This window comes from Schistocerca gregaria, chromosome 8 (assembly GCF_023897955.1).
Source record: "Schistocerca gregaria isolate iqSchGreg1 chromosome 8, iqSchGreg1.2, whole genome shotgun sequence".
In the NCBI taxonomy this organism is placed as follows: domain Eukaryota; kingdom Metazoa; phylum Arthropoda; class Insecta; order Orthoptera; family Acrididae; genus Schistocerca; species Schistocerca gregaria.
The window spans coordinates 305030043-305050116 of NC_064927.1; the positions used below are offsets into that span (position 1 = coordinate 305030043).

Here is a 20074-nt window from a genome sequence, read left to right on the forward strand (position 1 = left end):
AGACAAATGACACGAAACAACTTTTGGAAAGATACATATTTTAAAAGTTATCATCGTCTTCCTTATAAGGCTTTTCCCCAATACCACATAGCTTACTTGAAGAGGTAGATAACGATTATCATAAAAATGTCGCTGCCTAATTATCACCAAAATACGCAACAAGAAGGAAGGTGATCAACTTGCCGAAAGTAGACTGCTATCACGGTGACCTTCCTGTTTTTACGCGTGCTCTTCCGCGTCCAAAATTACTGGTGAAGAATGATATATAAAGGAAGAAGTCCACGATTACTCTCAGTTTTCCGCCATGGAGAAAACATTCCTTTCCGTACTCGTTGTCGCTGTGTGTCTAGGTAAGTCACCTTTTCCAAAGGTATAGGGAAATACTCGGCTGTCATAAACATTTACTTTCCTCTGTGTACTGGTTGTGTGTAATGGACTATCTAATCCAAGTGTAAATTAAACAGAAAGCATGGATACTTGTACGTAAGAACAAAATATTGTTGACTGAGGAACAGATCGTGAACAAATGAAGTGTTTGGTAGTGGCGAACGGAATAGGCTGGCCCTTTTCTCCAGATTTTTTTTTCCAATTGCATTTCAAAATTTTCGTTTGATATTTGTATGTGGAAGCTTTAGTACACTGTTTCAGCAGCTTTGCAGCTAACCATTTGTGGCGTCTCCCTGATTGTCTAATCACATAAAAAATATTTAGTACAGTAATAGCACCTAACCAAATTACGCCAACAATGTAGTAAAATGGCCCAGTAGTTTGGGCAAGTTGACGCACCTAATTTTATTACTTAATTGGTTATCTAACTGAACATATGTCGACTTTAATACTAAGACCTAATTTTAATAAGAATTATTACAGCTTTTCACAAAAACTAAAACCATAAATTATATTATAATTGTTATAACAACAGTTTGACAGAGTAGTACGCCCAGAACTTTTATCAGTCTTTGTCTGAATGACCGATAGGATCTTCACGTTCTTGAAAAGGAAAAAGTTCTTTCTGGTCATTTTAAATGGGTGTGCCCACCGCTCACAACTTGGCCACTGACAAGGGAAGGCGTCAGTCACGGCCAACCGATTTGGCTCAGATTTGGCATGTCGTTTATGTACAACTTAAAACGAAGGAATCTAAGATATTTTGGATCAACATCCCCGCGTTTTAGAAAAAATCACCCCTAAAGGTTATGACACGCAATGGACTCAAAATTTGCGGAATCGATAGATAATTTTAAATACAGCTATTTTCATCATTAGTTATGGGGTCAAAAACGCATACTATTCCAGCAATCGAGGTAAGAAACTTTTACAACTGCCGCTTCTATACCCATATGGTAAACGCATTTCGCCGATAGCTCAATGGCCAAGATTTTGCCGGCACGGTAACTCAGCGTGTTCGTGCAGAGGGCTGCGTGCTCTCTGTAATACAAAAATTAATAAAATAAACTGAGTCAAGTAATCAACGATCAACTTGAACGGATGTCTTGTGACGTCCGCCCAGACCAAGCGCAACGAATTTTATAGAACAAACTGAAAAAAAACGGTAACTGGCTGTTAAAAAACCTGGCGATAGAGATAACCATCACACAGCTGGCACAAAGGTGTGCAGTTTGGAGGTATTACTTTTACTGTGCACGTCGGTTGACCCTCACCATCTTTAAACAATGTGTCATATATTGTAGTATTAATTTATCCACTCCAGGAATCCAATATTAGACAAAACTCGTTATCAGAAACGTATGGTTTTAAAACATTCTCAAGAATTGTTCTGTAAATAGCATTCATCAGTTTCCCGGATTTGGAGCAGGTAATGTAAACATTTTTCAACGAGTCCATTAAACGATTGACCTCTTCTATAACCCGAGGACCAAATGAAACATTCGTTTCTTGTAAAGACCGGAAAACCTTGGGAAACACTTTTCCAGAGGCTGCGATGGAATATTGCGCCGTGTACGAATGTGTTAGTTTGTTTTTACTACCAACTGCGACAAGAGTTCGTTTTTCTCCATTATGCGATAACGTGCGTTGAATGTTCACCCGATACTCGCATCCTGTTTGATCGGTGTTGATCACATAATCACGCTTAAAACCGGTTATAAGTGACGCCGTTTTCGTTTAGAAAAGAGCCGCCACTTTCTATGCATCGTCTATATGTTGTACCAACTTATGAGAGACGTATTTAGTGACGTGCCGTCGACGAATTGTATTCTTCGATTTGAAATTTTTTGCCCAAGATAAAGATGTAGCAAACGTAAAATCCTTGTTGGCCGTATATTGGGACGCTGTACCTGAAGCTCACTCCTGAAGTATTCTCGTTGTTACAATCTCGTTACGAACACGAGATTTGACAAAATGGTCGTATGTAAACTTATTTATCGCCTGTTATTTGTCGTATCTTGTCCCTCATTTAACGAAATCACTTTCTCATAATTTCAAGTGCTTCTTCCTTTTCAAGGCTGTTGTTGCTCCACTCTTTTGCAGTGCTTGTAAGATCCAATTTGGATGCTTCCTGGCTACCGCTGGCGCCTTTAATTTTACTTCAAGGAGTGTAGCGCCGTAATTCAATAGTTTTGTTACCGGTTCGTAATACTCATCGGGAACAGATGTAGCCCATTTTCCAAGTGACGTGGAGATTTCCAAAGTGTTATGTCCATTTTGCGATTCACTCGTTGGGATACCTTCCACTGAATCACCTTCTGCTTCGTCTCCATGGTATAGTACTTCAGTATCAACAAAAGTCATTTCGTCCGTCAGCTGCATAAATCGCTCGACGATAGCCGCTCCTATCAATCTGGAATGCCGAGTGACAGAACTGTATGCTTCCTGTAGTGCATTGATATTGCATCTGTCTTGCAACACTTTTGCAAAACAAAACACAGCGTCGGTAACTTCCCGTCTGTGACAGGCTCCCAACTATATATTACAGCATTAGTCGAAGGGTGTACATCCTCCATTATCCAGTTTATGCACATCAAAGATATGACACAACAAACAATAACTAGTTACTACGGCATGAACAGACGAGCTAATTCAAATGGCACTGAGCACTATGGGACTTAACACCTGTGGTCACATCAGTCCCCTAGAACTTAGAACTACTTAAACCTAACTAATCTAAGAACATCACACACATCCATGCCCGAGGCAGGATTCGAACCTGCGACCGTAGCGGTCTCGCGGAGACGAGCTAATTACTACAAACTTCGTACAGTACTCGTCATATATTACTTATGGAAGAACACTGCATTCATTCACAAAACGTATTGCCTCGGTGTATTAACGATGGAAATATCACTACATGTACCTGCGAGGTTCGCGGCAGCCAAATGACGGAATACAGCTCTGCCTGATTGACTTCTATAAGGCTGGTGCTGGACGCCTTCACTCTTCACAGGTTCACAACTATGATGTGACGAAGAGGCAACCGGGACAACTTAAGTCTCCCCACGTGCATTCTGTCCCGTGCAGCGCTGTAAACAAGCGTCGCTCGGTTGGCCATCTTTGATCCTTCGTGAGGAATTCGCAGCACTCTTACTCAGAGCTGTTATCATGTGACAAGGCTTAAAGGTTAATAAAACTCACGTTAAAGTTAATAAACTCACGGCGTTTTGGAAATTAGTTTGCCTACCTTATTATCATCGTTCCTTATTGAGTTACCTTATCAACCCTCCTATCCCCATCAATTGAGATATGGAAAAATACGAGTACAATCGAAAAGAATAACATCCGCTAAGATCCTTCGAGGTTCGAACCCGGGTTTTCCGAATCTCAGCCAGTTACCTTTTTTTTCTCCTTTTGTTCGCTTTCTTTCGTTGTATCTGCTCGGGGCGGACGTCGTAAGACACCCATTTAAGTTCGTTGTTGAACGGTTAACTCTGTGCATTACAGAGGGCAGCTAACCCTCTAACCGAAAACGCTAAGCTACAGTGCTAGGAAGGAAATTAGTTTGCCCACCTTATTATTATCATTCCTTATTGAGTTACTTGCCTTATTAACCCCCATATCCCCATCAATTGAGATATGGAAAAATACGAGTACGAACGAAAGGAATAACATCGGCTAAGATTCTTCGAGGTTCGAACCCGGGTTTTTCGATTCGCAGGCAGTTACCTCGGCCGTTGCGCTATCGGCGCTGTCGGCGAAAAGCTTTTACCATTTGGCTACAGACGTGGCAGTTGTAAAACTTTCTTTCCTCGATTTCTGGAAAAGTTTGCGTTTGCGAACCCCATACTTGATGATGAAAAATGCTCTATTTACAATTATATATCGATCCCTCCAATTTTGAGTGGCTTGTTCGTCATAACCTTTAGGGATGATTTTCTCAAAATTCCGTGGGTGTTGACGCAAAATATCTTAGAGTCCTTCGTTTTAGGTTGTACACAAGCGACCTGCCAAATTTGAGCCGAATCGGTTAGCAGTGTCAGAGGCCTTCCCCTTGTGAGTCCTTTCATCAACTGAATTGCTGTGACAGAATAGTTTAAGACAACCGAGGCACAGGACATCCTCATCTTCATCATCTTCATCGTCATGAACCTTCTTAGGAATGCCTACTTCCTTAATGTTTTTATCTGAGGAGCTTTATCATGTAATTTAGCTTGACAGTTGTCACTTTTCAGGTAACAGGTTTTTGAGCAGAACACCAGTATTTCCCTCTACAGTGGTTTCTTTTCTCTCCGTGGAGGCTTGTTTTTCCCATTGTAACGCATCTTTCACTGGAGTGTCTGTCAGCGTAGCAGAATTCTATGTGCGTAGCTTTCTGGTTTTTCCTTGTTTGTCATTTCTCAAATGACTGGATTTCTTCAGGCGTTGGATAATACGGTTCGTCAGCTGAAGTGATGTTGAGCTTAAGAGGCGTTGTTTTGACAGCACAGCGCTACCATTGTGTTCCTGAGCAATTGAAGGACCAACTTCAGCCATTCAGCCAAACCCATCAGGCATCTATGAAAATCAAAAAGTAAAATATAAATAAAATTTAAAATCTCATACACGTTACTCATTAAAAATCAACGCAACTTATAATTGACTCACGTACAAAATTTCATTAGATCTGTCTTAGACTCAAATTACGAATGTATCTATTAAATAAAAGTACTTCTTACATAAAGACAGCGAGGATGGTAGGCCATGTGGACCGATGTTTCCCCACTATTTAAATGGGTTATTGTGCCCCGCTGCCATATTGGAATCATTTTAGTTCGTTTACGAAAACGTTTTAAACGCCTATCACTGTAATCCTTGAACTATGGACTTTTATCGTCGTACTTACTTGTTTAACAAGAGTTTTATCCCCAAGCACACAACAAAATATCTTCAATAAGCAAAATTTACTTTCACTAAAAGGAAAACTTAAAATCGTTTCCCACCCTCTCTTGAGAGTTTAATTACTCTAACGTATTTGTTTAAAGACCACTGTATTATTCGTAGTAACGTCCTTGGCCGGTGGCGCAACCTAACCATATAATACCAGTTGGATATTGTGCCACTTATGAAAGTGTTCCCGATCTCCCCTGTTAAGTTTCGACGTTAGAGTCATCTGCACAAGTTGATCACCTACAGCTCTACAGTTTTAACGGGAAATGCAGGTCTTTTATCCAAATTTCTAACAATATCTTCACTTTTACATTCTGGTGGCAGATGCGTGTATACTTGGGTCAGAGTTTTCTTGTTCTTTCGCTTCATTTAAAATTAATTACTTTCGGCGACACAATACAACTTGACATTGCGTCAAGGTGGGAAGTATGCAGTACATGAAAGTGAAAACTTAGCAGAAATCTTGGAAAACAAGGTATTTCAGTAGAAAGTAGATTATAATTGTTGTCTGAAGCTAAGGCTTCTGCGTGTATTAATCTTGTCTGTAGTACACGACAATGTATTACCTTACAGCAATTACAGTATTCAGCAACTGTCTTCTGCCAATGTAACTATCACTAATTAAGCTACCAATGATCATCCGTAGTATCTGAAATTAAAGTAAATCTCACCTCGAGTATCTGTTTGTGTTTCGGACACTATCTGTATGAGGTAATTCATTCTACAGTAAATGTACTGAAGTCTGACAGCACAGCAAAAGCTAGCGTTTCTGTTGGCTCACTCTGAAAGTGGCCGAAAGGTATACGATGGAAATATCAGGACAAGAAATACATTTTATGTGTCTGCACGCCCCAAATTTAATGTATCATTCGCTGTGCTGCGATAACATGAATGCGTACATTAGTTTATCTTACTCCACTCTCTAATAACTATATTGTTAATATGGCTGTAGTCACTGCAATCTAATAGTACCATACGTATCAGTAGGAACTGCACGGAAAATGACTCGGATGATGTGGAGAGCACTGAAACAATAACGATTTATCATAATGAAACAGCAAGATTTCCTTTTTGCTTAATTTTTTTCTCTTAACGACAAGGACTCATTACTGTGGTATACAGTAAATTATATCTCCCTGATTTCCTCACATTATAAGAAATATGTTGCTTTCTTTTTCTTTTTGCAGGCGTTTGCTCAGCGCAGGTGTCATGTCCTGATCGATGCTTGGAACTATCGAATCAGATACGTCGTCCTAATTTTTCTTTAGGTTTGTATATTAGGACTGTATTTACTGAAAACTGGTTGATCATTACAGCAATAGTCTATAGCAATGTAGTTTGAAATTTTTTCATGAAGTCTCTTAGTTAAATTTTGGTCGGTCGCTTTCATACGAATACGAGGTCGTTGCTTCACACAACACGTCTTTTAAGTAATATAATTCACCTGTGTGTATTGAACAGCATGAAGTAAATTTACAATCCTTAGAATGTAAGCTAACTACCTGACATATTAATTAACCAGATTATTAATGCTGCTGAAAGGAGACGAAACAATAATCTCCTACATCTAAAAGGAAGCACTGGGAGTGAACATGTTTGTGTTAAGAAGTGTCTGAGACAGTGTTGTAGTTTATCACAGCTGTTGTTAACTAGTTCGTGGGAAAAACCACGAAGGACCTGAAAGAATCTTTAGGAGAAGTAATACACGTTCAAGCCGAAAAGATACCAATATTAATTTCCCCCTAGTGTTATAGCCCTTCTGGCTGCAGGTAAGGAAGACCCAAAAGTCCTGCTAACATGATAGGGGTGCACACTTAGTCAGCAAAAGGGTTTAGGGATAAACAAAACAAAAGTGAATCTGATGAACGATGGTTGAGTGGAGAATAACTATTCCTTTCACATCAAATTAGGAACGACATAGTGGTGCATAATTGCAAGAAAGCTCCTGTGTAGCAAGTAAGGTAGCAAAGAGCAGCCAAAGAAACTAATACATTAAATGAACCTTAGCACAAACTGAGAAAGCTTTCTTCAATAACATATCTGCACTTGCATTAAACATTGATTTAAGAGAGAAGAAGAAATTCCTGAAAGCACATATATGAAGCACAGCACTTAATTGTAACTCAAACACCGGTTCAATGGGAATCTGGAGTCGAAGAAACCTGAAATATTTGAAATCTCATGTTATCAGCGATGGTTAGTAATGTAGTGGGGAGTCATAGTACAAGCTGAAGAAATACTGAAAGTAATAAGTGATAAAGAGGGCTACGGATCTTTTGAGATGAATGAACAGATTTTTTTAGATACCTTCTATTTCATCCATGACCAGTTAACTAGGCACCAAAAGGGTTTGTAGAAGGCAAAAAGTAGCAGAGAGAGAGACAAAGGTTAGAATATGCAAAATCGGATTCTGGAAGGAGAGCAAGGTAGTCACACTGATATGAAACGTTTAGTAAGATAAAATAAGGAGAGACGGACACCAAAGAACGAGTCGAAAGACTGAGGACAGAAAGATAAGTAGTGTTCATATATTTCAATAAGTAAACGAACACTAAGACATGGGATGAATGTACTAGTTATTCAGTCTTCTAACGTGGCCATCACCCCCCCCCCCCTCAACCCGCCTCCATGAACCATGGACCTTGCCATTGGTGGCGATGCTTCCGTACTTCAGCGATACAGATAGCCTTACAGTAGGTGCAACCACAACGGAGGGGTATCTGTTGAGAGGCCACACAAACGTGTGGTTTCTGAAGAGGGGCAGCAGCCTTTTCAGTAGTTGGAGGGGCAAGAGTCTGTAACATTAACCAAAACGGCCTTGCTGTTGTGGTACTGCGAACGGCTGAAAGCGAGGGCAAACTACGTCCGTAATTTTTCCCGAGGGCATGCAGCTTTACTGTATGGTTAAATGATGATGGCGTCCTCTTGGGTAAAACATTCCGGAAGTAAAATAGTCCCCCACTCGGATCTCCGGGCGGGGACTACTAAAGAGGACGTCGCTATCAGGAGAAAGAAAACTGGCGTTCTATGGATCGGAGCGTGGAATGTCAGATCCCTTAATGGGGCTGGTATGTTAGAAAATTTAAAAAGGGATATGGATAGGTTAAAGCTAGATATAGTGGGAATTACTGAAGTTCGGTGGCAGGAGGACAAGACTTCTGGTCAGGCGAATACAGGTTTATAAATACAAAATGAAATAGGGGTAATGCAGGAGAAAAGTTCAATAATGAATAAAAAATAGGAGTTCAGATAAAATATTACATACACCATAGTGAGCATATTATAGTGGCCAAGATAGACACGAAGCCCATGCCTACTACAATAGTACAAGTTTAAATGCCAACTAGCTCTGCAGATGAAAAAGAAATTTATGAAATGTACGATGAGATAAGAGAAATTATTGAGTTAGTGAAGGGAGACGAAAATTTAATAGTCGTGGGTGAATGGAATTCATCAGTAGGAAGAAGGAGAGAAGGAAACATAGTAGGTGAATATTGTTTGGGACCAAGAACTGAAAGAGGAAGACGTCTGTTCGAATTTTGCACAGAGCATAACTTAATCATAGCTAACACCTGGTTCAAGAATCATAAAAGAAGGTTATATACTTGGAAGAATCCTGGAGATACTAAAAGGTATCAGATAGATTATATAATGGAAAGACAGAGGTTTAGGAACCAGGTTTTAAATTGTAGGACATTTCCAGAGGCAGAAGCGGATTCTGACCACAATCTATTGGTTATGAACTGTAGATTGAAACGGAAGAAATTGCAAAAAGCTGGGAATTTAATGAGATGGGACCTGCATAAACTGACTAAACAGAGATTGTACAGAGTTTCAGGGACAGCATAAGAGAACAACTGACAGGAATGGGGGAAAGAAATACAGTAGAAGACGAATGGGTAGCTCTGAGGGATGCCGTAATAAAGGCAGCAGAGGATCAAATAGTTAAAAAGACGGGGGCTTGTAGAAATCCTTTGGTAACAGAAGAAACTTTGAATTTAATTAATGAAAGGAGAAAATATAAAAATGCAGTAAATGAAGCAGGTAAAAAGAAATACAAACGACTCAAAAATGAGATCGACAGGAAGTGCAAAATGGCTAAGCAGGCATGGCTAGAGGACAAATGTAAGTATGTAGAGGCTTATCTAACTAGGGGTAAGATAGATACAGCCTACAGGAAAATTAAAGAGACCTTTGGAGGAAAGAGAGCCACTTGTATGAATATCAAGAGCTCTGATGGAAACCCAGTTCTAAGCAAAGAAGGGTAAGCAGAAAGGTCGAAGGAGTATATAGAGGGTCTATACAAGGACGATGTACTTGAGGACAATATTATGGAAATGGAAGAGAATGTGGATGAAGATGAAATGGGAGATATGACATTGCGTGAAGAGTTTGACAGAGCACTGAAAGACCTGAGTCGAAACAAGGCCCCGGGAGTAGACATCATTCCATTAGAACTACTGACGGCCTTGGGAGAGCCAGTCCTGAGAAAAATCTACCACCTGGTGAGCAAGATGTATGAGACAGGCGAAATACCCTCAGACTTCAAGAAGTATATAATAATTACAATCTCAAAGAAAGTATGTGTTGACAGATGTGAAAATTACCGAATTATCAGTTTAATAAGTCACAGTTGCAAAATACTAACACGAATTATTTACAGACGACTGGGAAAAATGGTAGAAGCCGACCTCGGGGAAGATCAGTTTGGATTCCGTAGAAATGTTGGAATACGTCAGGCAATACTGACCTTACGACGTATCTTAGAAGAAAGATTAAGGAAAGGCAATACTACGTTACTAGCATTTGTTGACTTAGATAAAGCTTTTGACAATGTTGACTGGAATTTTCTCTTTCAAATTCTAAAGGTGGCAGGGGTAAAATACAAGAAGCGAAAGGCTGTTTACTATTTCTACAGAAACCAGATGGCACTTATAAGAGTCGAGGGGATGAAAGAGAAGCAGTGGTTGGGAAGCGAGTAAGACAGGGTTGTAGCCTCTCTCCGATGTTATTCAATCTGTATATTGATCAAGCAGTAAAGGAAAGAAAAGAAAAATTCGGCAGTAGGTATTAAAACCAATGGAGAAGAAATAAAAACTCTGAGGTTTGCCGATGGCATTGTAATTCTGTCAGAGACATCAAAGGACTTGGAAGAGCAGTTAAATGGAATGGACAGTGTCTTGAAAGGAGGATATAAGATGAACATCAACAAAAGCAAAACGAGGATAATGGAATGTAGTCGAATTAAGTCGGGTGTTGCTGAAGAAATTAGATTAGGAAATGTGACACTTAAAGTAGTAAATGAGTTTTGCTATTTGGGGAGCAAAATAACTGATGATGTCGAAGTAGAGAGGGTATAAAATGTAGACTGGCAATGGCAAGGAATTTGTTAACATCGAGTGTAGATTTACGTGTCAGGCAGTCGTTTCTTAAAGTATTTGTATGGAGTGTAGCCATGTATGGAAGTGAATCAGGGACGATAAGTAGTTTGGACAAGAAGAGAATAGAAGCTTTCGAAATGTGGTGCTACAGAAGAATGTTGAAGATAAGGTGGGTAGATCAAGTAACTAATGAGGAGGTATTGAATAGAATTGGGGAGAAGAGAAGTTTGTAGCACAACTTGACTAGAAGAAGGGATCGGTTGGTAGGACATGTTCTGAGGCATCAAGGGATTACAAATTTAGCATTGGAGGGCAGCGTGGAGGGTAAAAATCGTTGAGGGAGACCATGAGATGAATACACTAAGCAGATTCAGAAGGATGCAGGCAGCAGTAGGTACTGGAAGGTGAAGCAGCTTGCACAGGATAGATGAACATGGAGAGCTGCATCAAACCAGTCTCAGGACTGAAGACCACAGCAACAACAACGTGGCCATGACTATCTTAAACGTGTGTCTGTGTCGCAACGTTTGACGACAAGCTTGAAAATTATTCCAATGATTGATGTTTTATGGGATTTCGTCTTCCACGATGATAGACTGCTAACACCTAGCAAAGTGCTTAGCAGCATTCATTCGTAGAACGTCCTATATGTTTTCATACTTTAACGTGAAAAACGAATTGTCTCACACATTACAGTCACTAACGCTGTATTGGTGGTACAATAAATTAGGGGAAAAGGATGTTTTTCAGTGGAGAACTATTAATATATTTGCTTAGGTGTTTACAGATCCTAGGCCACACCAATAAAAAAATTTCGTTCTGTTTGGTAGGTGATCTCATCAGATACCTTACCTTTGCTTGTTGGCGATGCAGTAACTACCAGGTAAGCTTTTTCTACATACATTGTAAATGAATAGTATAATAATGTTCCTTACTAAAATACTAGTGTTTCACTGACTGCATCTGCCACAATATATTAGAATGGCAACTAACGTTTTGCTATGCAATAGACATCAACTGCAACCACAACAGCGGAATCAACAACAGCATCTACTGAGTCGTCTTCAGATACAGAGGCCACAACGTCCGAGGGCAGTGGGTCGGCACGCATCAACGCACGACCACACCTACACAGTGCTAGCGTGCGGCCTTCACTTTCCAGGGCAGGGTCTCGCATCAATGCACGTCGGCACCTATCCAGCGCCAGTGTGCGACCTTTACTCTACGCTTGAGGTTACAGTCGCCAAAACATCTAAGACAATCCCTGAAGATAGTTTCTGTGGCATATCATTATTACTTACTTGATTCTTATTATAACTGCACCATATGTAAAAAGTCAGTTCTAGAAATTTATTAATATTTAGCGTTGCAAAACGAAACAGAATAAAAAACCTTTTTACATGCACATATCCCATGCACGTTCCCTCACTCTAGAATCTTTAGGAACGGATATTAAATATTTTATGCGCCATAAGTAGGTAAAAACTAGGATAGGATTCCGGAGATAGGATACTAGGTGCATAACTTCGTAGCATTTTTGTTTTGAATGGTAGTTAGCAGAGAAAATGATGAGAGATCCCTGAAGTTGGGGGACAAAGTCTTTGAAAAGGTGAAAACTTTAAATATCTTGGTTCTATACTCAATGAAAGGAACGACATAGACCAGGAAATTACCGCACAAATACAAGCAGGAAATAGGTCAAGATTTGCTCTGGGAAAGCTATTAAAGTCCCGGCTTCTATCGAGATCTTCAAAGTCCAAGATTTATAAGACAATAATACAAACTTTGGTCTTACCGTCTCTAATGACCTTGTTGTCGACGGGACGTTAAACAACACTAACCTAACCCTTAGTCTTATATGGAGCAGAGACCTCGACCATCACCCAAAAGATGGTGAAACGACCCCTTTGAAAAATTTATGAATGTTTGTGCTGATAAACCTCTTACATTATTTGCTTTACAAACAGCTGAGCAAAACTGAACGTACTCACACATTTCGCTCTTTCTATATTATGATCAACACTACACTGCCAAACAATATTTTTAGCGCAACGCAGTCTGACTTCCAATAATCCCTACAAGAGAATGGCCCTGACTAACATTAACCTATACGTTTCACGAATCACTTACCTCACAAAAATCTTCGTTACTCGAACTACTGCAATACAGCGAGCGCCACTACTGCCAGCTAAATAAAAGATTCAAACTCCTGAAGGCACTAACTACTGATAGGCATAGTTAGAAAATGAAAGATTTGCATAGAGAACAAACAATGTATTTACCTTGATAGTGTTCAAAAGTCATTATATACACTCCTGGAAATGGAAAAAAGAACACATTGACACCGGTGTGTCAGACCCAACATACTTCTTCCGGACACTGCGAGAGGGCTGTACAAGCAATGATCACACGCACGGCACAGCGCACACACCAGGAACCGCGGTGTTGGCCGTCGAATGGCGCTAGCTGCGCAGCATTTGTGCACCGCCGCCGTCAGTGTCAGCCAGTTTGCCGTTGCATATGGAGCTTCATCGCAGTCTTTAACACTGGTTGCATGCCGCGACAGCGTGGACGTGAACCGTATGTGCAGTTGACGGACTTTGAGCGAGGGCGTGTAGTGGGCATGCGGGAGGCCGGGTGGACGTACCGCCGAATTGCTCAACACGTGGGGCGTAAGGTCTCCACAGTACATCGATGTTGTCGCCAGTGGTCGGCGGAAGGTGCACGTGCCCGTCCACCTGGGACCGGACCGCAGCGACGCACAGATGCTCGCCAAGACCGTAGGATCCTACGCAGTGCCGTAGGGAACCGCACGCCATTTCCCTGCAAATTAGGGACACTGTTGCTCCTGGGGTATCGGCGAGGACCATTCGCAACCGTCTCCATGAAGCTGGGCTACGGTCCCGCACACCGTTAGGCCGTCTTCCGCTCACGCCCCAACATCGTGCAGCCCGCCTCCAGTGGTGTCGCGACAGGTGTGAATGGAGTGACGAATGGAGACCTGTCGTCTTCAGCGATGGGAGTCGCTTCTGCCTTGGTGCCAATGATGGTCGTATGCGTGTTTGGCACCGTGAAGGTCTGCGCCACAATCAGGACTGCATACGACCGAGCCACACAGGGCCAACACCCGGCATCATGGTGTGGGGAGCGATCTCCTACACTGGCCGTACACCTCTGGTGAAGGTCGAGGGGACAGTGAATAGTGCACGGTACATCCAAACCGTCATCGAACCCATCGTTCTACCATTCCTAGACCGTCAGGGGAACTTGCTGTTCCAACAGGAGAATGCACGTCCGCATGTATCCCGTGCCACCCAACGTGCTCTAGAAGGTGTAAGTCAACTACCCTGGCCAGCAAGATCTCCGGATCTGTCCCCCATTGAACATGTTTGGGACTGGATGAAGCGTCGTCTCACGCGGTCTGCACGTCCAGCACGAACGCTGGTCCAACTGAGGCACCAGGTGGAAATGGCATGGCAAGCTGTTCCATAGGACTACATCCAGCATCTCTACGATTGTCTCCATGGGTGAATAGCAGCCTGCATTGCTGCGAAAGGTGGATATACACTGTACTAGTGCCGACATTGTGCATGCTCTGTTGCCTGTGTCTATGTGCCTGTGGTTCTGTCAGTGTGATCATGTGATGTATCTGACCCCAGGATGTGTCAATAAAGTTTCCCCTTGCTGGGACAATGAATTCACGGTGTTCTTATTTCAATTTCCAGGAATGTATATTGAACATTGAACACTACCAAGTTATATATATATATATATATATATATATATATATATATATATATATATATATATATATATATATATATATAAGTCCACGATATCTAATATTACAAATTTCTCTTTCTGATGGACACGCGCCCAGATCGTCCGCTCTCAAAATTCCGCCGTCTCTCTCTCCCCTCATCCACCACTGCTGGCGGGTCACCTCCAACGAGCTGTTGACATCAAGCTGCCCAACACTACAATAGCAAACAACAATGCAAACTAGCCACAGACTGCACTTAGCACAGCCAGTGATTTTCATACAAAGCGCTACGTGGCGTTACCAATAAAAAAACCTAAACAGTCTACTTTCAATGGAAAGAAAAACTCTGACGTTTGAGAACGCCATCCTCAGACCTATTTTTGGTCTAGTGAAGGAAGGAAATGATTGGAGGAAAAGAAGAACTACAAATTGCGGGAGCTATACAAGTCGATGAACATCGTGGCAGTGGTCAAAGAAAGAAGACTGAAGTGGTATGGACACGCAATGCGTCGAGAAGGCCAGATCATCAGGCAGGTACAGTAAGAAGATATTGGAGGCAAAAGACCAAGGGGAAGACTACGACTCAGATGGACTGATCAGGTCAGAGAGGATATGAGTACGCTGGGGCTGTCTGAAGAAGAATACATGGACCACGGTCGCTGGAGGAAGCTCATTCGTGAGGCCAAAGACCGACTGCGGTTAGTGTGGCTGACGCAGCAAGTAAGTAAATAACTATGGTGGTATTCTGGTTGCTATTTGTTTACTTATTGATCGTAATTTTTTATTTGTAGTTAACTGTTGCTATTTCAGTTTACATACTGTCATTTTCAGACAGTGAGTGGAGATCAGGATCCTAGACAAGTTCAGGAAGACCTTCGGGGTTTGACGGATATCGTTTAAACATAGTAACCCACAGTGACCTATGTCTCTGTACTCGAGAACTGACAGATGCAACGAACTGTGGTCATTCCACCATCATGCGACGTTTGTATGTAATGGGGACAGTTCAGAAATCGAGTATATGGACTAAGCCAAACTCATAGGAACCAACGGGTGGCTATATGCACATCTCTGCTTGCTCGTCATCAATTGACTCTTCAACAACACCAACCATCCATATCATGCTGTTTTACAGGCGATGGAAAATGTTGTATTTATGCTACCGTAAGGAAAAGAAAGAAATAGTCGAGCCCCAATGAAGCTGCAACTACCAGTATGCTAATCGACAGAAGATAATGTTGTGCGTCTGGTGGAACAGCGACGGTGCGGTTCATTACAAATTGCGAACCCGACTTGTAACCATCACTGCCGATATTTACTGTCAACAACCGAGAATACGCTAAGTTACACTACTCCACGATAAAGTCCGCCCACACTATCCCAGACTGACAAAAACAATATTTATGAGTTGGGTTGGGACGTTATTGCGCTCCCACCATATTCACCCGATCTCACGTCCTCAAATTTTCACCTTTTCCGCTCTCTGTCGAACAATCTTGAAGGAACTTCCTTTCCGGATGAGAACGCGCTCCGAGGATTGCTCGATGAATTCTTCGCCTGAAAACCACGTGATTTCTACACTCGCGTAATCGAAAAGCTACTCCAGAGCTGGTAAACTGTGGCAAATAGTGAAAGAGAATATATTATTTAGTACTAAACTCTCTGTTAAGACTATCTATTGTGGTTATTAAACTTACGGAAGAACGATACGGACATCTGCACCATCCTAATGCAAATAATGGTTAGCGTTATAATGGTATCACTATTATTAAAGTAAAATATGAGTTTACAGTTCCGTGAAGATAATCATGTAACTGAGTGATAGCCATCATATAAATCCATGTATTACTTTTAATGCTTATAGTAAGTAAACATCACTTCAGTCAAGCTGTGCGCCATGGTACATCGCCAAGAAAACGAGGTATCTGACGACTTCTCAGAGACAGCGGAACCAACAACTACTGACTGTTTGCGAGGTTTATTCTTACATAAGTTTTTACTGTAGATCGTTATACGATATTTATTTATTTATTCAACCAGATTTTTGACTACGACCTCTTTCACATAGGACTAGGTAGTCACCTAAATTATTTAAGAAACAAAAAATTTAATAAGACAACTAGTATTAAAATTATCTACTTGTCTGAAGTGACAGTGTGAGTAAGTTATTGTGACTATGAACTAATAAAGTTAATGCCGGTAGTACTTATATTACTGTAGCTGCTTTCAATGCTAGTGATAATAGTAATATTGAAAACAGTGACAATAATAAAGAAAATAATAACAATAATGAATGTAGCAGATATAAGCAGAATTGACTTGTGGGTAGAACACGCGTTTTCTAATGAAGAGACTTCTGGGGAAAAGTAAAGGGCTAGGAATACTGGGAAATGAGGAGAGTGATGTACAACGATAACACGTACGTGCAGGGACAATGACAGCCCTTATTGTTTATTTACTAGATGCGTCACTAACTCTATTCTGAAGCTGGAGACATTATTAACTTCTCGAATCTAATGCAGAAGGTTATTCCAGAGTCGGGCTTCTGCCACTGAGGAGGACTTCGAGAAAGTGGCCGAACTATGGAGTGGGACGGAAAGAATTTTGCTCTGATGAGAGCGCGAGTTCCTGCTTCGCTGATCAGACAAGAGCTAAGGTCGAGGAGAGATTTCAGATACAGTGTTCGTTGATAAGACACTAAAGAAGAGACAGGGCATTGAAATCTCTGTGCTAGTCTGCACTCGTCCAGGATATATGTGTACGGTGAAATGTGATGAAATAGTCGAACACCGAAAATAAATCAAGCTCCGACATTTGCAACCGGTTCCAGGCACCATGAGCTTTCCGGAGAAATGCTTGCAGGATACATCGCTATAATCAGTAACTGGAACTATAAGTGTTTCTACAAGTTTCTGTTTAACGTCAAGAGGGACAACTTTTTATATTTTTGTTGGGTATGATGAGACGCTGATGCCTTCTTGCACACTGCAGCTACGTGCTCAGTCCAATTTCGATTTTCATCTGTTATTAGTCCTAGACTCTTTAATGAAGGACACATATTCAAGTTTGCCCCGTTTAGGATTGTAGAAGGTATTGATTCCCAATATTTTGAGCTAATGAGCCTAGAATTACCAACCAGTACCGCATGAGTTTTGGATGGGTTGAGATTTAGCTCTGTTCCCGCACTCATTTTGACAGCGCACACAGGTATGTAATGTGATTCTCGATTGGTGGCTTCAGGTTTATTCGTTTTGCATTTATGTTCAATTTGAGCTCATCTGGTTACATATATTATCTGTGGTATCCCGCCCACTCGTCTTATATAGGCTGCCTAGGAAGCTGTTTTCTCGGATCGCTAGACAACAGTTCTAGCAAATCGTATTAATGGTGTTTATTGCCGTAAGTTAAGTTCACAATACTTAACTTTGCGTATTCACAAAGGTAGGCCGCAAGCAAATGGCGGCTTGCAAATAATCAAAGCCCTTCGGTATATATAATTTCAATGCAAGCAAAAGAATTCAGTCACTGCCGTAGCGTTAGTAAGATAATTGCCTCGTCTTACTGACATGCTAATTGCCTCGTCTGCATCCATGGCAAGGTCCAGCTCATGTGTTTCCTATATTAAGACAGGTTTGGTATTCGTCCAGTAGGTTGTCTACGGATAGATAATTTGTTAGCTGGTTTTGGTCTATATATTCCAAGGAATTGGACAGTGCGCTAAAAATGCGAGTTGCTCGGTTTTCAGAGAGTTCTGTGCAAAACCTTTTTAGATAATGGTTTAACTATCCCCCTTTTCCAGGCTTCAGGGAAAACATTTTCGATTAAGAAGTGGTTGAAGAGATCTTCTGTAGTGGGCAATAGTTGGTAATCAATAAGATTCATCAATTTGGGCTGTGATGCCATGTCCACTAGATTATCACTGGTCAATAGTGATTTTGTTGCCTATTAATTGAGAGTGAATTTAGGGTAACTTTATGGCCCTGAATTCTAATGCGTCACTCGTTTTGCAGGATTGGCTCCATTTATTGTGGTAACGTACCATTGGTTGATAAACAAACAAGCCAAAATCCAAAATAGTAATTAAGATACATTCTCTACACAGTCAAATGAAAATGACAGAAACATATGAAAAGGATTACAAAAATGCAATTTCGTTGTTGATTCAGCATGTAATACAAGAAGAAAGAATAAAAATTGACTTTTAAATACATTGCAATTAGCATATGGAAAAAACTCTGACTGTGTGATTTCTCTTGTGTTTATCGTCAGGCCAGCCAGGCTCAAGATTCCAATAGTAGTCTGCCGTCATGTGTTTGTCCTATCTACCATCATATCGTTGTTCCAACACCTGAAAATCGATTTAATATGACACCTTGTTCCTCACTGTAGTCACCAAGATTGTCCGGAAATCTATCAAGATGGCTGTGGAGGTAGTGAATCTTAATGCTCACATCAGCCCTCAAGCTCTTGAAGTTTCTGCGCATGTTTTGCTCCAGTTCCTCATAATTATGTGCCTTGTGGTTACGTAAGAAATTCTTGACTATAGAGATAAAACTGTTCCAGGCAGATGCTTCAGTGCAATTGATAACTTTAATGAATTCCGAATCATCTATAAGCTTTCGAATTTGGGGACCATTTAACGGATTTAAAAATTATTTTCCTTTTCCCTATAACTATTCTTCTCAGCAACATCGGTGCATTAACTATTAAACTGATAGTGCGAGAATTCTCGCACCTGTGGCCCCCGCAGTGTTGGGAATTGTGAGGAAGATATCCCTCCGAAAGTGTGATGGTATATCGCCAGTCTCACACATTCTACGCATAAGTCTGAGTAGTCCCCCTGTTTTCATTAACCCCAACGACCCTAGAGATGTCCTCCATCTCGTATGCCTTCTCTGATCTGAAGCGTTCAAAGCTCTTCCAAATCTTGAATCCAACACAATGTTCCCCATTCCATCCAAATCGACACTAGTTTCCTCTTCAGTCACGTCATCGGACAAGTCTTCCTCCACAAAGAGGCCCTCAATGCACTCTTCGCGCCCATCCTCTTTCTTCTCTGCCTCTGCCATCAAATATGGAATGGTTTGCATATACACTCCTGGAAATGGAAAAAAGAACACATTGACACCGGTGTGTCAGACCCACCATACTTGCTCCGGACACTGCGAGAGGGCTGTACAAGCAATGATCACACGCACGGCACAGCGGACACACCAGGAACCGCGGTGTTGGCCGTCGAATGGCGCTAGCTGCGCAGCATTTGTGCACCGCCGCCGTCAGTGTCAGCCAGTTTGCCGTGGAATACGGAGCTCCATCGCAGTCTTTAACACTGGTAGCATGCCGCGACAGCGTGGACGTGAACCGTATGTGCAGTTGACGGACTTTGAGCGAGGGCGTATAGTGGGCATGCGGGAGGCCGGCTGGACGTACCGCCGAATTGCTCGACACGTAGGGCGTGAGGTCTCCACAGTACATCGATGTTGTCGCCAGTGGTCGGCGGAAGGTGCACGTGCCCGTCGACCTGGGACCGGACCGCAGCGACGCACGGATGCACGCCAAGACCGTAGGATCCTACGCAGTGCCGTAGGGGGCCGCACCGCCACTTCCCAGC

General features: G+C 41.6%; 1 protein-coding gene across 1 annotated transcript; it reads left to right on the forward strand.

The window, feature by feature from the left end:
• Nucleotides 1-299: 299 nt before the first annotated feature.
• LOC126284540 (uncharacterized) lies at nt 300-12105 on the forward strand. The gene is made up of 4 exons (XM_049983540.1): nt 300-350; nt 6507-6587; nt 11531-11583; nt 11711-12105. Exons 1-4 carry the CDS (start codon nt 305-307, stop codon nt 11930-11932), a joined length of 402 nt encoding a protein of 133 aa, XP_049839497.1. The 5' UTR covers nt 300-304; the 3' UTR covers nt 11933-12105.
• Nucleotides 12106-20074: the final 7969 nt, after the last annotated feature.

What these genes read in the sequence shown, in the direction of transcription:
- LOC126284540 (XM_049983540.1), top strand. Translation starts at nt 305, where the DNA reads ATGGAGAAAACATTCCTTTCCGTACTCGTTGTCGCTGTGTGTCTAG. An exon ending in CGTTGTCGCTGTGTGTCTAG is followed by an intron (nt 351 to 6,506) that starts GTAAGTCACCTT and finishes TTCTTTTTGCAG; the next exon opens with GCGTTTGCTCAGCGCAGGTG. An exon ending in TCGTCCTAATTTTTCTTTAG is followed by an intron (nt 6,588 to 11,530) that starts GTTTGTATATTA and finishes TCTGTTTGGTAG; the next exon opens with GTGATCTCATCAGATACCTT.